The 21,318-nt window shown below is 33.2% G+C and overlaps 1 protein-coding gene across 2 annotated transcripts; it reads right to left on the bottom strand.

The window, feature by feature from the left end:
• Positions 1 to 287: 287 nt before the first annotated feature.
• LOC148618043 (uncharacterized) lies at positions 288 to 21,314 on the bottom strand. Of its 2 annotated transcripts, none has more exons than XM_088585884.1 (18): positions 21,205 to 21,314; positions 17,048 to 17,192; positions 16,516 to 16,644; positions 16,053 to 16,230; positions 14,148 to 15,153; positions 13,591 to 13,648; positions 11,287 to 12,212; positions 10,612 to 10,712; positions 10,076 to 10,211; positions 9,331 to 9,469; positions 8,333 to 8,488; positions 7,750 to 7,922; positions 6,808 to 6,889; positions 4,296 to 4,405; positions 3,376 to 3,462; positions 2,962 to 3,069; positions 2,347 to 2,519; positions 288 to 1,465 (listed from the first exon to the last, which is right to left on the bottom strand). In XM_088585884.1, exons 1-18 carry the CDS (start codon positions 21,220 to 21,222, stop codon positions 1,330 to 1,332), a joined length of 3,861 nt encoding a protein of 1,286 aa, XP_088442010.1. In that variant the 5' UTR covers positions 21,223 to 21,314; the 3' UTR covers positions 288 to 1,329. The 2 variants fall into 2 exon arrangements, with proteins under 2 accessions (XP_088442010.1, XP_088442009.1); XM_088585883.1 differs by lacking the exon at positions 21,205 to 21,314 and adding an exon at positions 17,774 to 17,818.
• Between the last annotated feature and the right edge of the window lie 4 nt (positions 21,315 to 21,318).

Below are 21,318 nucleotides of genomic sequence, written 5' to 3'. Positions count from 1 at the left end.
GTCCTAAGATTAACACAGCCAAAACCAAAAAATTGGAAACAGGGCCAATCCCTAATAAGTCCGGGCACAGTATGACAAGGGTTAACACATTAAATTTGTGAGCCCTCTATTTTCCTATCAAAGCTAGAACACTCAGGAATGATTTCACGAGGTCAACAAAGCGGAAATTTGCAAAATTGGAAGTAATAATGTTGTAGTAATGGTAAAATCTGAATTTGACAAAGCGGAAAAAATCCTGTCTGAACACTGCTGGAGGACATGGACTTGAAACAAACAAACAATAGAACTACTCAAAATATTTTATTAATCTTTTTTTTTCACTTTTATGATTTATTACACATTTCACTTTCAGAATAGACACAGTCAGATATTTGATCTTATTATCCCTATTCAACTCATTAACACACACACATATGTATCCTCTTCCTTGATTAAAAAAATCATCCTCTGAAGCAAAGTTCATAATATCCACTATGTAATGTCTACAATTTGTGTGCAGTTATATATTTCAAGCATGTAAAACAAGTGAAAGACAGACAAGTAGGAAAGATTTAAGACAGTGAGAGAGTATAGGAAGTGAAGATAGCACAAATAAATTATTGAGGAAGAAGGGCTAATAAAATGACTAAAATCTTCCTGTTTCTTGCTTTTAAAGTTGTTGCTGAGAATGATATAAGAAGAAACTTAGATACATTATGATGTAGAGATTATTGTTTTGTATTTAGTGGTTTCCACCGAGAAAACATGTTTAACTTTAGCCATTTCATTCCCCCCTTGAGAAAAAAGAAAGTTATAACAATGAAACAAACTATATAATTAACAAAGACATACAAAACATTTATTATGACAAAGAAATTAAAATATTAAAAATTCACACTTAAAACTGTTAAGATAATGTATAACTGTACACAATAAAATATCAAAGAGATAGACAGTTTTAAAATGAATTGAAATCCTGATTCTGTTTTTCATTGACATGTAAATCTATATTTTTGTCAAACCAAATATTTTTTTCTTCAAAATTAGAAAACAAAAACCAATCTGTTTACACTTTTAACTAGATTTCTATTGATAATTGGTCCAGCCTATTTCAATTTTCATCTTAAACAGAAAAAGCAAACCTTAAACCAATATTTACCTAACAGCTGATTATTATGGCAGATCTAAGAATATAAATATATATGCACCATATACAGATAATGAAAATATATATCACAATGACAGCTACTGTTAGAACTACTACACAGTCTGGTCACTGAAAGACCAGTTTGGCACTATTCTAGGGATCGATTCCCTTCAAACTTTTCCTTTTAACATTTGATTTGATGCTCAAGTGTTGGTGGTTGCAGGGAGTCTGACTGGTCGCATTGCATCAGAGTGCCATGTTCTCATGTTGGCTAATGCTCTGTTGATTTTGTTGCACCAGTTTATTCTTTCTTCTTTTGTGTCAGCTGATAGCATATGTCTGAAACAGAGGGAAAAATATATTTAATGGGAAGTTTTTAAAGGTGCCCTGCACTCTATGGAATGGTATTTATGTGTTGGTGAATATAGCCTCTCTGTCATCAATAATTCATAGGATAAGGAACATCTTCACAAAGTACAACTGGAAAGTGGCTATTGGCAAAATTTTCAAAAACAGTCAAAAGCGTGAAATTGATTGTAAGATATGACGTCACGATTGATTGATTGTTGTTTTTTAATGCCGTTTCGGCGACCAGGGCCATATCACGCCAAGAACATTTAATGTAAGGAAAATATTGAAAGCAAGATCAAAGTCTCTTCATAAAATAATGAAATTAAAACAAAAAGCTATTTACATATAAAAAGGTACGTAAAAGGTAAACCTAAGACATAAAATAGAGATAGAAACATAACTTTGATAAAACATTTAAAATATTGAAAAATCAAGGAAGGTATCAAATTTAAATTTTATTAAATAAACCGATGTCCCGCAAGAAATCGATATTGTTTTTAGATGAAATGGTCTTGAACAAATCAAACATATTGGCTATATGACGTCACAATGCTATTTTCTGTTGTGACGTCATTACTTATGATCAACTTTACGCTTACAACATTTTGTGAAATTGACACTTGAAGGAAACCATGCTGTAAGATTTCAAAATCTTAGACATTTTCATATGGCTAACATATAAAAGAAGCAGCCATAATAGCGCTTAATATTCCATAAAGACAGGGTCACAATGGTTAAAACTGGTAATTTTATAATGAAACATGATTTCAAAAAAAAACAAAAAACAAAACTGTCCTCCTTCATTGACATTGGTATTTGTGAAATATCACACTAATCAGAATTGAATGGCCTAAGATATTTATCCATACCTTGTTGTTGTCATAGTATTATAAGTCTTTGTGATTAGAGTATCTGACTCTCCTCGCCTAGGCTGTCGTACGGTGACCATCTCAAATGTGTTTGGTCTAGCACAAACATCTCTTGGTATTAATCCAACTTTTTCTGTGATACATCTTTTCAAGTCAAAGTATCCAATTGGATCCTTAAATTTTACAGAAATAATACAATTCTAGACATTACCAAACAAAAATGCCTTCGAAGCCCTAAGTTATGATGTAATACATTGTTAGTCTTTCCATTTTCATGCGAAGGAAATACTGTAGTCGGAAATCTATGCATAAATTAAGCCAAAAAATTATATGTTAAATTTTCGGATTTCGAGAAAAATGTTTAAAATTTAATAATTATACAGTAGTTCCAATTATTGTGATCTCGCAAATTTAGCAATGATATAAGCATCCAATACATTTCAAAATTTAAAGTACTTGAAATAAAAAACAAGGTTCCAAATATGTATAATGATATAAATTAGAAAAAAATAATTTTCTTATTTTTCGTTGAAAAAAAAAAGAAAATATAGTTCATTTATTATTGATATAGCATACATACAGTGTACAATACTCTCATACAACAAGAGGCCTCACCTTTTTCTGTTCATCATCAGGATATTTCCAGAAACACAATTTATTGCCTGTCAGAACACACCATCTTCTATGCCAAGCACCAAGCCCACTAACATCCTCAAACATTGTCTAAAACAAGTGAAGAACAGATATTATAATGATATTGGTTACATTAACTTATTCTTATAAAACTGAAATTATTAATTAATGAATTCAAGGGTACAACTGTTTCAAAACTTTATCCACTAGACAAAATATCTATCTACTAGATATTACTTACATCCAGCAGACAACTGGGTCTAGAATGTAACGCAGGTAACAGTTTGTGTTGTCTGAAATAAACTTTTAAAACCCAAATTTTGTCCTCCATATTAATACTCATTTCCAACTATTATTGAAGAAAATTATTATAAGAAAATGTACAATGTATATTACCAGAAATCCTCTTTCTTCAACATTCTGCTCCATCAAACATTTCAGTCTCATGTAAATTGTTCCATGTAGACAAGATAAATATGGTATCTGTAATTAAACAAAACTATCATTTATTATCACACAAAGACATGCTGTGAAATTGCTGTTCCAAGGGTTTTATATGGTAGAGGGCATACAAATTTTTGTAAAAATTTCACTTGTCAGAAAAAAAATTTTTAATGGCTCTTGGACATTTTCCTTAGGCGTAAGAAGCCCACTTAAAAAAATAGTGGCGAATTCTTCCATAGAGGAAAACAGTCCCATCTCGATGAAAAGAAAGTTCCTAAACACATGATAGCCTGTTCCCATTATTTTTGCCTAAATGCAACAAAAAGAGAAACAAAGGGAACTTCCTTCTATGGAGACAAATATATACTGAATATAACGTCAAAATATGTATCACATGCTGTATCAACCCAAGACTCCCATATCACCCCAAGGCCCACAGGGTGATATATGTCGAGGGCTGATACAGCATGTGATACAGATTTTAACATGTCATATTCATTATATCATATATTTAAACCATACTTCAAGTATGTTCTGTGAAGGGGTGCGAAATAGGGTATGTGATGTAGGTCCAGGGGTGTGATATAGGGTATGCCATATAAGGTAAACAGTATAGGGTTTAAACAAACACTTATAAAGCATATACAAAAAAAGTTATATCCTAATCTAAATTTATGATATAATCAAGTATCACTGAAATCCCACACATTGTTTTTCAGTTATAATAAAATATATTCATGGAAGGAGTGATGAGCAGCAGTATACCATATTACGCCAGTAAAAAGATGATGTATAGAATGCGATAGAAAATTATGGTATTCAAGGTAATACGAGCAATTTATAAATGGTGAAAAATCTTATATGAATCTTACCCTTTCTAATGTGAAGCTACCTTTGTCCAATGATTTCATTGATATAGGTAATGTTGTTATGAGAGTAAAACTGGTTGTTCTGACAGCTGTTGATCCACCTGGACTTGGCACTGAAATGGATTGTGAAACATTTTTACATACATGTTCTGATTTGAACAATTTCTATGTTTTTTATCATGAAGAAAACTACCAACTTATATTATAAATTGAACATGTGGAAACTGTGTCATTTAAATGGTTTAAAAAGAAAGGGTATTGCATTTCTCAGAATGAGAGCACACTTGTTCACCTCTAAATTGTCCCCTCAGAGGAACCATCTCAGCTCTCTTCTGCAGGTTATACAGAATATATTTTTTCTTTGGCCAAGAGTGGGTATATGTTATACACAGTAGAATATGATAAACCACTATGCAGAAATACAGTAGTGTTAGGTAGGCAAAAAGCAGAGCCGTCAAACTTTTTTTTTAAGTTTAATTAAGCCATAAAGATTAAAAAAACATATAATACTGGGATGATTTTACAAAGTCTACAAACAAAGCAAAATCAGAAGTAAATATACAGTAATAAAAGAATCATAGCAGTAAAATCCAGATTTGAAATAGCAGAATTCCACTAAAAAGTGGAAAAAAATTATCCCTGATAATAACTCAATATTAACATAAAATAATGAAAAAGTATATGTGTATCTATATTGTACATGATACAAAGGTCAATAAAGAGCTGTGCTTCAAGTGCATGATATGCCTGTTGCCCTTTTAACATGTTCTTATGCTTTTAATGAAGTTATATGACCAACTGGACATACAATGAGCCCTGTCAAATACCCCCCCCCCCCCCCCAAAAAAAAAAAAGTAAACAAAAATGCACAAAAAATTTGGCACTATCAAGGCTACCTCAAGTTTAACTAAGTTTATTGTCTTTATTTTTCACCCATACATTTCTAAATTGTTCAAAACACTTTTCTGACAAGGATACCAAGTACCCTTTATATTTATTAAGGCTTATACATTTATAAAAATCAGAAGGGAGCTTACTTCAATGGATATGAACAATTCACCAAAGTTTCATCATAGTTAGTGAAAGTGTTTGAGTTATTGTGCGAAAAACTTGAAAATCTCCCTTTTAAAATTTTCAAGTATAAAAATTCATAACACAGAAACGATAAATCTGAAATTTATAAAAATCAAAAGGGAGCTTACGTCAATAGATATGAACAATGCACCAAAGTTTCATAAAAGTTGGTGAAAGTGTTTTTGAGTAATTGTCTGAAGTTTTGACGACGGACAGACAATGGTATACCATAATACGTCCTGCCTTAGACTTGCATATAAAAACTGACAAGTGCAAATTAAATCACAGCAATGTGAACAAAAGTTCCCAAAAAATATCCAATATCGACAACACACAGCACTGCAATGTAAAATCATAGTGTCACAGCACATCAAAACAGACTCACCACAAGTTTTTAAACAATTACATCCAACTTTACAACACAAACACGATTTCTCTAAAATCAAAGTGAATGTTATTACTATTAATAGACTTCCCAATTTTCACTTTAATAATCCCTCAACAAAAATGTCAGGACCTTACGATTCCAAAGAAAATAGCATCATATAATTTCTCAAAATCAGGGTTAAATACAAAATTTCATTGACAAGTTGTTGTTCTCAATATTATACTGAGCATCACATGCCAGGCCAACCAGAATAGGTATCAGACAGGTCAGCACAAATGTGTCAGGGAAGAGAATTCAAAGTAAATGTAGCCTTTAAATTGATTTAAAATATTCAGATCATAAATGTAGAAAAAAAAAATATTTACAGTATCTTGACCAAGTACGCTTAATTATATTTTACTGGACAACTGTTTACCTATCTAATCTAGGCCCTTTCAGCTTTTGTCCCTTTTATCAATGACAAAAAATGTATGATTCTCACTTGTAGGCTGTGCCTAACTCATATTATATTTGTTTCCAGTTTCCACAGGCTAGATACAAGACACAATGCAAATACACTATAACATTACACATAAGGAGATTTTATACACTATAACATTACACATAAGGAGATTTTATGGAGTAATTTAACTAATGCAATGTGTATTAAAGCTCATATACTATCTTCACAACAGACAAGAGAAAAGACAAAATCCAATGTGGTCCCAAGTACATATATGTTTTAATGGAAGAGTCCAGAACTGTATTGTAATTAGTTACACCAAAGACAAACTAAGAATGATTTCTTGATTTTCCCTCCCTCATCTCTGCTGATTATGTCATCCTAATTTTTATCATCATATCAATAATAAAATAACATTTCCCTCATGTTTTTCTGGATGAATAACACAAAAATCATCATCATCACTTTCTTGGGCCAATGAAAAAACCAAAACAAATACCCCACAGTGGTTTTCTTGAGAGAAGCAAAAGAACCAAGAAATTAACTTTGAATGGTCTTAAGCCAAAACAATAATACATTCAGATAATTTGTTTTGTCTGTATTATACTTACTTGTCATATGTGAGCCTTTAATAGTAGATTTTTTTGGAGTTTTCTTCTTTTTGTCTTTTCCTACTGACTCTCTTGAAACGGACTACAAAAAGAAATCTTCAAGATTACCTACATATCTAACTGTTAATTCATATACATAATATAATGACAGTATATCTTGCAAGTTAAATAAACATAATTTTATTTGATAAGTAAAAAGCCTCCTGATAGGGGGTTTCTGATTGAACAAACTGGGTTATTTGGAATAACTTGTTTCATTGTAATGTCTTTAACATCAATAGGTCTGTAGTCTGTGAATCAAATAATAACAATGCTCTGATTAAGACACAATTCATAATTCAAACTGTAAATCAAAAGAAATACTGACGAAAAGCTCATTTAAGAATATCCCTACCCCTGAAATTATATCAGGGATGATTTTACGTGGTAGAAAGAAAGTGGAAATAGGCAAAATTTGAAGTTAATATACAGTAAAAAAAGAATCACAACAGTAAAATCTGGTAGTGGAATTCTGCTAAAAGGCAGAAAAAAGTCATTACTGCATATATTATGGTAAAAAACCATTTAACAAAAGTTGATGTCTCTTCAGTCTGAAATCAACCCTTCAGTTTGACATGCCTATATTATTAAAATATCGTGTAGTTGTGATAGGTAGTGATAAACAAAGCAAACTGTAAAGAAAAAACTGACACCATGATCGCCATATACTTCCCCTAAAATACTGTGAAAGTACTTGAATTCATGGATACCAATTTTTATGGATTAGGGAAGAAATGCAAATTCATGGATTCTTGAATTTGTGGTTTTCAGTATACACATCAATGGATATCTCCTTTTTGTTGGGAATCAAATTTCGTGGCTTGGCCTACCCACGAAAAATCGAAAAATTGGTATCCAACAAACAACAGTACTTTCACAGTAGGGAATAAAATCTTATCCTACCATACTATAGATCTCCAAGACCAGTTTAAAGCTGCCAGTGATACCATGTATTTTGATGAGGTTAGGGAAATCTAGACTTCCTCTCATCATAGGATCATGTGTTGACAACATCTGGGTAGTTATTATCTGGGCATTGTTTCTAATTAGGACTAAGAAGTAATGAACTGTTGTATCTGCAAAAAAATATATATATCATGTTATGAAGTAATTGTATTCATTCATTATAAGGTATAGTAGTCAATTACAAGAAACTGTAAGTGAAAAATTATAACAATAAACATTCCAGTCATGGTACAATATCTGACTAGGGAATAATCTTACATAATTACAAATTTTAGTGTCAGAAAATAAACACTGAAGTTCAGTATCTTATTGAATCATAAAACTTTATATTAAAGGTGATATCAACATCAAAAGTAAACAACAAATCTACATTCTCTTTAATTTTCTATCTAAACCTGGGCAAACATCACATTTCAAAATGAGAAATTAATTATTTCAAGTGTGAAAATGCTGTTTTACACTGGGTGCAGTAAAATATTCTATATCTTTGTTTTTTATAAAAATCATAATTAACCTGTACCTTGAGTTGTTCCAATCTTAGTTACAAACTCTTTCTTCAGTGGCAGTCTGATATCACTAATTGTGAGAGATCCTTTTGTACCATGACCAGGTGGATCTAATTGTCCTGTCTCCTTCAATCTCTGTACCTCTGTTAGGTAGGCCTGTCGTCTCTGACCTGAAACGAAATGATAAAAATATGGATAAAATATTAACTGTATACTACAGCATGAAAATTCATACAGTATCTTCTTCATAGAGTTTTATGTAATTCAAAAAAAGAAAAGATATAAGAAAAAAATTAATGCATTAAATTTAGTTTTTGTGTGCTGTCCTGCTTTCTTTTTTTCAGGTTTAATGTGAAATTGTATTTTATTCTGTTGTCTACATTGTGTAAATCATGTACTCCAATTTTCTGCTGATACTTGCCTTATAGTGAAATCAATGGGATAATTCTTTCAAAATAGAAAAGAAGAAAACAAACCACACCATCACTCAATAGTTGTACCATGTAAAAATAATGCAGACTTTACTAAGGCTCTTTAATCAAGTAAGCAGTGGTCTTTATAAAAATCAGTCAGGAGGTGATTCATGTATGTCAAAAACCCACCGAATTCACTTTTATCTCTTTTTCAAAATCAGTTACAGACCACATAACCAGTCAAAGATTTTCATATGCTTTTGAGATTAAATAAAGATTGTACATGAAATTAGCACTTTACCAGAGTTATCGTTCTTGATTGTTTGATTTGGTTGATTTAAGTGGGAGATAAATGTATGATTTCCTCAAAAGTACAGATCTGAATATGGAAAGGACAGCTGTTATGAAAAAAATATAGCATATGTATATTGAAAAGACTGTTCTTTGATTGTTCGGTGCATTTTTTTTCACCATGAATCACTTTAATATGGGCAGTGTCTTAATTTTGTATGGACTGGTACTTAAAAGAATGGCCAATGTTTTTTTTCTGTGTCTAATATCTTTGTTCAGTGGTTAAAATGTTTATCTCCAATACTTACATGCCAGCAACAACAGCCTATTACACTCCACTTGTTCAGCAGAGCCAGCAAAATGTGAATTACCAAGGCAACACTGGTTTAAGGCATTACTGGTCTGCATTATAACACTCTGTTCCTGGCTTACCAATTCTTGTAATTCCTAGAATTTAAAATGATATGAAACATACAGCTAATACTGTGAAAGTTCTCTAATTCATGGATTAGGGAAGAAACACAAGTTTGTGGATTCTTGAATTTATGGTTTTTAGGTTTTCAGTATAAAACATCATTGGGAATCTCCTTTTCATAGGAAACCATATTTCGTGGTTTGGCTTACCCATAAAAATTGGTACCCCATGAACAATAATATTTTCACAGTGTATAGAACACATGCTTATTCCATTTTCCTCACTCATAATTTATGCTTGGTAGTTAAAAAATATTCATCTGAATCTTACTGCTTGTACTTATGTGTGCATGTAAGTTTGAAAACTTATACAATCAAGAAATATATAAATCTAAATTATACAGACCAAGCAATGTAAGGCATATCCTGATTATGTCGAATTCAACTCTGTTTTTTTTATGAATTAATAAGGTTATAAATTTTCCCTAAAGACTTATCATGTACCAACTAAAGTTTAAATCAATTTAAGAATGTTTCTTTAGTTTTCACAAAAGTGTTACAATTGACAGTTTAGTTACTATATCCTTTTTACAAACTTCATTAGATAGAAATCATTGTGAAATGGAAACCATATCTTACACTAATTCTTTCTCGAACAGATTTTCTCTCTACATCAGGTGGTAAATGAGTAGGCATCTCAATCTCTTCCTCCTGAATGTTATCCTGAAACTGACGATTCCTCACAATTTTCCTATCTGGTGAAGTTGGACCATCCCTAAATGATAGAAAGGGAAAAATAAAACACACTGTGTGGTTGAAGAGAAATCTGACAAATTTAAAAACATGCCTAATTATTTTGTCAGAAAAGCTACCACAGTATACAGTTAAGTTATGGTACTAAACAGTCAGGTGAAAGAGCTTCCACGGATTTAAATTATGCTTAGCACTGAATGAAGGAAATGATCACTGTAACCCTGTCAAAAAGGTCATTACTATATACAAAAATTAAACTTTGATATTTAATGGTTCACAATATTGTTCTAAATTATATAGATTTCTTCAAGCAGAGATGTTATCTGGAAACTAAGAGTGTTGCAGACTAACACCCAAGAAGGAGGATCAGAATACAATCCTTACTTGTACAGCTAGGGTGCTTAACCAGTTGTATAACTTACTTTTGGTTTCTGTACATACTAACACTGTAAACCAAACTGTGTTCATCTCCATTAGAATCAAAAGCACCACTAGTAGCAATCATATGACTTCTTCTCTTCCTCTGTCAGAAAATAAGGCCAATCAAATAAAACAAAGCTTTGATTGCAAATATTTTCCTTTTTTAAGAAGCCTCAAGGAGCCTATTTTAGAATGATTTTACAAACCCAACAAAACATAAGAAATTGACAAAATCAGAGGGAATCATATGTCAAAAATCTAGATTAAAAAAAGCAGAATTCATTTTAAAGTGGAAGAAAATCATGTATGCTATTTAAATTAACAAAAAAACTCAGATGGGTCAAGTTTTATAAAAAGTAATCTTTTTACATCTTTTGCAGAGAGATTTCTATTTTCTATGGCCATTTACATGTATATTAAAATGCAGATCATGAAATAAGACTGAAAAGATAAAAGCTTTAAAATCTACCTAGTAGGTACAAAAAAAGTTCAGTACAGACTAGGTGAAATAGATGTTTAATCTGCCTGACCAATTGGCATACGCTATATGTTAAACAAGATAATGTGAAATTATCTGCCTGACTCAATAAAATTTTGCCAGACATTAGCTTCATTCTGACTCAGTTGGCCATGACTTGGTCAATGTACATGATTATTTTGTTAGCAGTACAACTTACAGGTGTCACATGAGGTTTTACTTCAGGCTCATGTTCGGTGTCACTCAAAGCCTCATCCAGGAAGTCATCAATTTCTCCTTCATTAATCTCATCCTCTGTTGTCTCGTTGAGAGAGCTTTGATTAGAACTAGTCTCACTATTTAAACTGCTTGTTGAACTAGCCATACTAGAGGTGTCCTCTTCTACATACCTCCTCAAGTTGGTTGTACTCTGATGCCTCACAGCCGATGGCACAGGGGCAACCACATGTTTGGTGGGTTTAGTGTTACTCTCGATTTTCTGTGGTGTGGCACTTTGGGGAGGGGCCTGAGGAAGAATGCTCTCTCTCCTAACAGAGGCAGGGACAAAAGCACTAAGACTACAATCATCACCATCAGTATCCTCTTCCATTAAGTGATGGACCTTAGATGTAACCTGAGGTTCATGTTTCTGTGGAGGGACATCTGTATCGGTTGAGAACTCACTATTGCAAGTATCAAAAGAATCATCTTGGGTGTCCATGTCATCAGTAGTGGGGTAATTTTCACCCAGATCAGTTTCATCTTCAGTACTTGAGGAAGACTTTTTAATATACAAGTCATCATCCTCTGTACTGTCAAAACTGTCCTCAAACTTAACCTTTTTTCCATTGTCAGAACCAGCTGAGTTTGTTCTGACATTAGGTTTTTCTGTTCTCTTCTGAGAAATAAGCCTATAAAGACTTGTTCCAGGTTTGCCAGATTGTTTGCCATTGGTTTTATATTGTGATGGATTAGGTTGAGGAGGTACTGGTGGTACAGGTGGTGGCTTATCAACTACTGGTGCTGTGCCTTTCTTTGAACTCTCCTCAGCTGGAGACTCAGATTTGTCTTTTCCATTTCTGAAGTCATAGCTTGCCTTTTCATCAGTCATTTCAAATCCAACAGATGCTAATTTCTTGTCAAAATCTAAAGATAAGGAAATGGATACAAAAAACACAAGATTCACCTAAAAAAATATTTTTTAGTTTTTGCGCAATATTTTCAAGATAGCTTCACAGTTATCTATAGTTACAAGAAAACCATATTTCATCATAAACAGGTTCAACATGAATTTAAATAAATGTACATGCTTTTATCTAGGGACATCAATTCTACGTGTACTAGACAGGATTAATACTTGTGTATTAAAGCAATAATAAGTAGTTGTATGGTGAAGTGTAGATTGGTGACATTAAGTTCTGTCTCTACAAGACCTATACTGCTTTTGTGATTACATGGAACCAGCAATAAGTAACAGTCTTGGTAAGAATCATGCAAATTCTGTAAAATGTTATACCCCAAAATAGGCTACACATTTTTAATTTTGTTATTAGGCAAACAAAAAAAATGTCTGTTTCGGGTTTCCTGAGCAACCCTAATTTTTTCTCCAGACTCTAATACATTTTTTCTTCAAAATTGACAAAATCGGTAATTGACGCCAATTTCCGGTATAATACTGATCATTTCCTGTAAAACCAAAAGAACGTTAAAATTCAGATCATAATAGCCTTTGAATAGACTTATTTATATCACGTAAATCGAAGCGTAAATACAGTGTATTCATAATTTGTTCAAAATTCCTACAAAAAATAAGCCTATTGTAATAAAAGACAAGATTAATAGGTGTGTATGTTAAAAATTAAACTTTCTACTTAAAACCAAACACTTTCATGACTTAAACATGATGCAATTTTACAAATATAGGCTCAACTTTAGTCGAGAAAAAATAAAATGAAAAAAAAAAATTAAATGAAAATCCTCTTGAGAGGAATGTAACCCTAAAAAGACATTTTTTTTTGGCCTTACGTTGCGCTTTATAGGTCTTTATGATGAAATGTGTAATTATTCATTCCAATCTGTCTGCTCTTAAGAGTTAATTCATATTAAAAAATCCAATAGTTTCAATTGTATTTTAGTGTCATTTACAGAGTTTACTCCCTTAATTTTAAATTCTACAGTGCATTCTATGTAATTTTTGTCTCTTATGAACAAGGGTTCCATGAAGAGCCACATGTATTTTCTGTTTACTTAAGCATTTTAAACAGAATATCAAAATTAAAAATATGTAGGCTTTTCAACCATGTATCACTATTTGCATCATTCTTAGCTGGAGAGCTACTTAAAAGCTCAGTAACTAAATGAGCTTGAAAAAATATAGGATACCAGAAAATGTAAAAACCACCAACCTTACATTCCATTATTGTAAAGAAAACACAAACATGATGATTATTAGATGAAGTGTTTCCCTCCCAGTGTTTTCCACTCCCCATAATTCATACATTTTTACATTTCTTTTAGATTATACCTTCTCTTGCTTTGGCTCTTATTTCTTCTCTCTTGTCTCCAGGAGCTGGTGCATTGGCCTGTAAAGAACACATGGAAGAGTTTAATTCATAGTGAAATACAATATGATAAGCACTAACATACACTGATGATACACAATCTATCAATAAACAGTTTTCTTCTTAGAGTTAAGTTTGGACTATCCTAAACACTAAAAATATGTTCCTTTTACAAAGAATCGACACTATCTATTATAATCAAGTACATGTATGTCCAAGTTTTTTTCTTTAGGAATTTTGAAAAGAGGAATCACAACATGTATTCATGAATCAAGAATTTTAAAGGGGCATAGGGTGTTTTAAATAGGATCTCATTCTGATTCAAAAACAACTGAAGAAAAAACACAGTGTGCTCATTCAGATTCAAAAACAACTGAAGAAAAAGCACAGTGTGCTCATTCAGATTCATAATGGTTCATCAGCATAAAAAAAAATTCAAATTGAAGACTGATTTCTTAAAAATAATGCTTCAAACAGGCTTCAAATTATTTGAAACCACATGCCACCAACAACCACAAACCTGAGGTTTGTCTTCTTTCAACACTCCATTGTGCCATCTATTCTGTAAAGTACTGAGTTCAGCCATTCTCTCTTTTCTCATCTGATCAGCAATATCAGCTGTTTTACTGTGTGCTGCCTGGTCAAATAGTTTTTGATGAATCATTTTAGTGGCACTGCCAATCTTAGCATTGGAGGGTGAAGGGGCCGGTTGAAGTTTTCCTGGAGTCTGGTTACTGACAGGGGTAGCTATGTTATGTTGGATCTTACTAGCCTTTTCCATAATACTCTCTTTGACCACTTTACTAGGTGTCACAGTTTTGCCTTTAATGGAGGATTGTATAGGACCTTGTCTGCATGGAGACTTTGAAGGAGAGCTTCCTGGGTCAACCTTTTTAATGTTTGAAACCTGATTAGAAGATGTCATAGTTTCCCAAGCAGACATACGAGCATTGACAGAATAAGCTGTGGGCTCCTCTTCCTTTGGAGGAATTGCACTGTTAATTCTCTGTTGCCATGATGCCATTCTGGATGAAACTGGTTTAGCAGCAGGATCATCACTCTCAGGTTCCCTGTTCCCACTTGGCTGTGATCCTACAGTTGTGGCCATCTGTTTTACTGGCTGTTCAACCTTTGATACTGAAGACATGAAAGTCTCACCAGCAGTTGTATTATTTCTCTTTGCAGAAGTAGAGGCCTTGACAGGTTCCTTGTCAGCCAGTTTCTTCACTTGATGCTTAGGTTTGACGTCTGAACTTTGAGGTTCCATCAAAACAATTGATGCTTTACTTTTGATTGGTGATCCAGTGGGAGGGGGAGGGGCAGCATATTTCTTTGGGGAGGGACAAGCTGGTGCAGGAGGAGCCACTGGTATACTGCCAGTCTTCTTAGTTGGTGATTCTGGAGCAGGTTCTTTAGTCTGCCATTTGGAAGTTTGAACGTGTGTTGTTGGCAGGTGTATCTGAATATTTTCATCCTTCTTGGGAGGTTGCCACTTTGGTCTCTTCTGCTCAGTGTCTTTGTTACTTCTGTGGAACAGTAAAATGTTGCTATGATACAAAGTATAGATAAACATAGTAAATATGGATGTTGGCCCGATCCATGTAACATTTAGACTGGTGCAATAGTAAAAATTAGTAAAACTTTTTCTCTGCTGTTACAAATTCAAAACCATGAGATTGACAACTGCAAGGTATTTCCTTTAACTATTAACATGGGTCTACAAAAATCTTCACTTTCATACAGGAGAAATTGCAACATGTTTTTCATGTTTTGTAAAACATATGAAAAACATGTTTAAGACAAATTAATGCATGAAAAATATGAAAATGAAAATCAGTGTTAATATAAATTTTGAAAACAACTGTTTTCATATGTTTTTATACATGTAAATAGACAAAAACGTTAATTTCTATACTGATTCTAACCATGTTCCCATATGTCCCTTTGTACAGAAGTGGCCAGATCTGGTTTTGAAAAATACAGTGGTCAATTTCACAAAATAATCATAAGTGTAAAATGAGTTGTAAATTATAACATCACAATACTTTGATCTATTATGATGTCATACGTTAGTACTTATTTTACACTTACAATTTTTTTTTGGACTGCAAGGATTTTATCATGAAGATACTAATTAGATTAGATTATTAACTTATTTCTGATGAACAGTTCATTTTTTCTACCATCATTAATAGTTTCCTTTTTCAAATCTACAATAAACAGCACCTAGAAGTTTTTGACTGCTACTTTACTTCACCTTACTTAGGGTGACACAGGTGATTTATTAATGTGTTGGTGGGGGTCTGAAGTTTCCTTATGAAGACAAATGTATTGCTCATTAGTTTTAATGTGCTGGAGGTACCCCTGAATATAGAGTGTTCAGCCCCAGGACAAACTTTTTTATGGAATAGACCTAAGTACGTACGGTATAGCAGGATGACTCAAATCATCCTCCCAGTTGTTGATTGTGGCGGCCAGGTTAGCCAGCCGTCCACGTCTGCCACCCTGTGGTTTTGGTGCTTCCTCTTCCATAGGTTGTGGAGGTTCTTGGATAGACTGTCGTGGTGCTGGTTTAGGACAAACTGTATCAGAATCTGTTCCTTCTGAAACAGACAAAAGATTCTTCTAATAAAAAGAAAATCAGGATGAAAGAATAAAGGTGATGTACCAATAATGAAAAACACTGATTCATCAATTGTTCCTTGATCTAAGTTTGGTGAAATGGAAGAAATTGGTTAATTGTTTGTCTGTTCTCGTTAATGCAAGATTTCTTTTCATATTTTCTATTAATGACTTTATATATGTAAAATCTACAAAATTTCAGGGTTCTCACTAAATTCCACCAGTCATAACAAATAATGTAAAGTTTAAGTATAATATGATAGTACCTCCAGAAGACCAATCAACTCTTTGCTGTGCTATCTGTTGCATTCTGGATCTAACTCCTTTTATTGCAGGGGTGTCTGGTTTGGCTCTCAGTTCTTCTTCTCTTAAACACTGTCTCTTGCCAGGAGAGGCTAAATGTATAGGAAATGTGAGTCATTTAAAAAAAAAGTTGCATATATATATATATGTACATTATTTTGTATATCTGTTTATTTTTCATATCAAAACTGTCCAAAGTTGTAAAACTTAAACAGATATTGTTTTTGTAATTTATGATTAATTACTGCTTTCATATACATTCGGAATAATGTTAATTACATAATAAAATACAAAAATTAACACCTAAAAGTATATTAGTTTCATTAAAAAATTACAAAGGTTTAGTCTTTGAAAAATCATTTAAGCTTTATGTACTAGTCTGAACCATAAATTTCAAAAACTTTCCACAAAATTTCTACTAGCTCAGATTTAGTTTACTTAAATCTGCCATAGGACATACTGTTTTCTTACTACAAAGCTTAAAATAAGGCATACCTTCTTTCACTAAACCTTTGGGTTCTGTTTGAACATTTTCAGATGTATTGTCTTGGAGAAATCTTTTCCTTGGGGTAACTTCTGGAGTTTTCCCCATTTTCTGGTTCAACATTTCCCTCCTTTGTCTAGTCCTTTCTAGAAGTTGCTATAATCAAAATATAATTGCTGTCATTTGACTGTATACACTCTGTAACTACCCTTTGGACATGAGTTTATAGAATTGTTACTTGCAGAAGAAATGACATCTGATTGTCAATTCATATATGACCATAAGCTATAAACCAAACTGATGTACCTAATTACAATTTTGCACAAAAATTATTTAAATAACTACAAATGTACATGCAATCTTTATGAAACACCAAAGCAACTACATACACAAGTACATGAACAAAATGTACTACAGTAGATTCCGCTTAATTGCATAGCCTATTTGCCAGTAAAAATTATGCAAATAACCGGGCTATTCTTATAACCGAAATTACGATTTTACCGAAGTGTGAGTTCAGGTAAGACGACGATACTGTGGATCAACCAGGGATATCACTGTTCAGCATTTCTGATCTGGTATTTAATTGTTATAGACCTTCACATTGTATTGTTCTTTTATCAATAAATAATAATATATATTGTGTTTATCTTGTTTGTTGACCTTCTTTACGTTGTGTGTATTTATAAGTAAAACCACGCGTTTCTCATCTATATATAGACAAGTAATTTCCTGACCTTTCTATGAAAGAAAATCCCATATTTCATATTTCAGACAGGATTCAGTATAATATTCATCAATGTTTGCAGTTTCTGGGCTTTGAAATGGTCTGTGCGTTTTTATTCCTCTGTTCAATCACCATTGTACACTGATAATTGTGTATTATACGTGTCATTGACCTCAATATATTCCTATGAAGTGTGGATAGTATGGGGCACCTTAGGGTAGTTAAATTTCATTAGACATTGTACTGAATGAATGAGGACTTTTAATTTTCGGTTGATATTTATGCCTAGTAACCCAAGCTCACTAAAAACTGTTCAGCTCATTTAAGAAAATTAAATTTACATTGATAATCATTTGTAGTCGGAAGAATTTAAATAGGGACAAAAAATATCCCAAGCCGAACCCAAAGCCGCATCATAAGGTGATGTTTGGCATGTCTCAGAAGTCATTGTTGACCTAGGTGCTTGTTTATTTTAATGCAATTAGAAATCATTTAAATTGTCTTTTATGTCCATTATGTTTTTAATCCATTATTAACACCTCCTGATTGATGATAACCTAGTTTTTACAACAATAAATATGATTGACATATTTATGACCCGAAGGCTTAAAATAGAATTTGGGAAACCCTGTCTTTACCTCGATGAGGCAAAATTCTCTATGCAATAAACCGAAATGCACCTGCAAGGCCTATGCAAATAAGCGATTTTTTCCCTAATAGAATAATAGGAAATGGTTTTGTGCAGGAGAAAATTATGCTAATAACCGAAATATGCAATAAAGTGATATGCGATTAAGTGGAGTCGACTGTACTACCACACCAGCTAGACCAAAACTAGAATATGCAACTGTAGTAAGGGATTTACAACCAGTCAAATCAACATAAATTTTGACCTCAAACAACTATTTGCAAAGTTCTGTGTTGACAAAAAAATATCATTTATCACAAATTCAAAAAGAAACAAACTTTAGGTAAGAATGAATTTTGAAAAAAACAAGATGGTAAATTGTGGTTTTGGCCAAGTATGTACATCATCTTGTAAAGATTAGGTTGCTGGAATTAAATGTCATCAGATTTGAAAAATTCCAATTTTAGGGAACACTGTTTTATGATAAGATTTAGCCAGTCTTTCAAAATAGTTTAAACATCCATAGGTGGCAATAAACTAGTAATTCTATTTTTTATTTAAAATTTGATAGTAAGGGTATTATGTGAAGAAGAGTATAGGTATGTCTGACTTGATATCAGATCTGTAAAAGATGAATATAGAATGTTAAAAAGGCTTTCTGACAACAGAATAATTTGGTGAAGCAATGATGCATAATTAGTTGATTTTAACCAGAAATAGTTGCAGAATCCTAGCTTAAAATCAAAAATAGCAAAGGACAATAAAGAGCTACCCGAGCAGTTCCACAGTCAAAGAATGTTTAAAGAATTATAGCAAGAACACCATAAAGAGCTACATGTACATGTATGGCTAATACACAGTTCTACAGTGTAAGCCTTAACTGGAAAATGTTAATAAAGTGTGGTGTTCTGCAGTATCAAAATAACCCAACATTCATATATGGTACACAGATCTGAGGCCATATGAAATATAAAAAGAGGAGATCTCTCCAGTATTTACAACATTCTTCAAGGCATCCTGCCAACTGAATGGAAAAAGGCAGATGTGGCATCCATCTACAAGAACAAAGGCATGAAGAATAGTGCAGCAAATTATCGCCCAGTCTCCTTAACTTCAGTAGCATGTAAACTCATGGAGCACATTGTGTGCAGCAACATCATGACACACTGTGAAGATCACCAAATACTAACCAACGCCCTGTATGATTTTAGGAAACGAAGATCCTGTGAGACTCAGTTGATCTGTACCATCCAAGATCTAGTCAGAAACATCGAAAGTCAGAGCTAAACAGATGTACATGTAATCCTTTTGGACTTTTCAAAAGCCTTTGATAAGGTATCCCATGAGAGACTTCTATATAAACTTCAACACTATGGTATCAATGGTACAACATGTGAATGAATTAGACACTTCATCCATTATAGAAAACAGAAAGTTGTCCTAGATGGTTGTTCCTCGAAAACAGCACCAGTATCCTCAAGAGTGCCACAGGGCATCTTGGGTCCCTTCCTGTTTCTTCTATTTATTAACGACATGCCGGAGTATGTCAGCCATTCTGAAGTCAGATTGTTTGCAGACGACTGTGCACTATACAGTACGGTGTCAACGCAAGCAGATGCAAGTAAACTCCAAGAAGATCTGGATGCACTACAGCAATGGGAAAAGGATTGGCTTATGGAATTCCATCCCCAGAATTGCCAAATTCTACGTGTAACAACAAAGAGAAAACCACTGAAAGAACCATACACCATCCATGGCCATCAGCTAGAAGTGGTAGAAACAGCAAAGTATTTAGGTCTGAATATCCATCATCAGATGAATTGAAATGGACACATAGATCAAGTCACCAAAAAGGCAAACTCCACCCATGCATTCCTTCAAAGAAACCTGTATGCCTGCCCTAAGAAGACCAAGGAGCTGTGCTACACTACATTGGTGCGACCAACCATGGAATATGGGACCCTCATACAGCAAAGAACATCTGCCGTATTGAGATGGTATATCGCAGGTCCACTAGATTTGTATATGGTGAGTACATAACGACAAGCAGTGTTACCACCACGCTTAACAACCTGAGTTGGACAAGCCCAAGCCAAGGCTGTTATGATGTTCAGGATTGTCAACAACTGGGTAGACATCCCAGCTACATATCTCACACCAGCTGCAGTGAATGTTAGATGCTACCAGAGATTCTTGGTGCCATATGCCAGATCCTCCTGTTACAGTCATTCTTTCCCGACTCAATCAGAATCTGAAACCAACTTCCTCAACAAGTGATAGCCTGCAACTCCTTGGAATCGTTCAAGAGTGAGTTGCAATCCACCAGTCTGATATAAACAACACATCCTCGTTTTTAGCTGCACTGTAAATATGGATTTAACCTTGGGTACTTCCAGCACTTTTTTATATTGTCACCAACCAGTACAAGGATACCACCAGGTGGTGGTTTTGTACACAACAAAAAGAAGAAGATTGTGTAGTCAGACTACAGTCACGACACAAAGCCAAAGCCAAAGGGGCGTGTTCAGAAATTATTCAAAATTCAAATTTTTAGTCATATTGACAAATGATGAACTCAAATTTATAAAAAACAAAACTTGAATCAACCGACAAAACGAAATAATGTAGAATGCAATAAGGAGAATCAGGTTTTTAGGATTAACACGTTTTTTTATCAACTATGTGTTGTTGTTTCAATTCTAAATCAAAGAAACAATTGACATCGGATTATCAACAAAATAAATAACAGAGAATATATCTTTATATTTCAACTTGAAATCTATGTTGTTCGTATCTTACTAATAAGTAATTACCTCTGTGTACGGATCCATCGTAGGTTGTAAGGAGTGGATGTTCAAATTTTTGTAAACATTGATCCACTTTTCGATTCAAATTTGGCGGTATGAAATCTCGCAATATCTCGTTTC

Source organism: Perna viridis, chromosome 5 (genome assembly GCF_037379345.1).
Source record: "Perna viridis isolate PV_CMFRI_1.1 ecotype Kerala chromosome 5, ASM3737934v1, whole genome shotgun sequence".
NCBI classification, from domain to species: domain Eukaryota; kingdom Metazoa; phylum Mollusca; class Bivalvia; order Mytilida; family Mytilidae; genus Perna; species Perna viridis.
Note: the sequence above shows the minus strand (reverse complement) of the source record. Positions and strands in the feature narration are given on the sequence as shown.

What these genes read in the sequence shown, in the direction of transcription:
- LOC148618043 (XM_088585883.1), bottom strand. Translation starts at nt 17,803, where the DNA reads ATGAAATATGGGATTTTCTTTCATAGAAAG. An exon ending in CAAAGGTTTAGTGAAAGAAG is followed by an intron (nt 16,645 to 17,047) that starts GTATGCCTTATT and finishes CTATACATTTAG; the next exon opens with CCTCTCCTGGCAAGAGACAG. An exon ending in AGTTGATTGGTCTTCTGGAG is followed by an intron (nt 16,231 to 16,515) that starts GTACTATCATAT and finishes TGTCTGTTTCAG; the next exon opens with AAGGAACAGATTCTGATACA.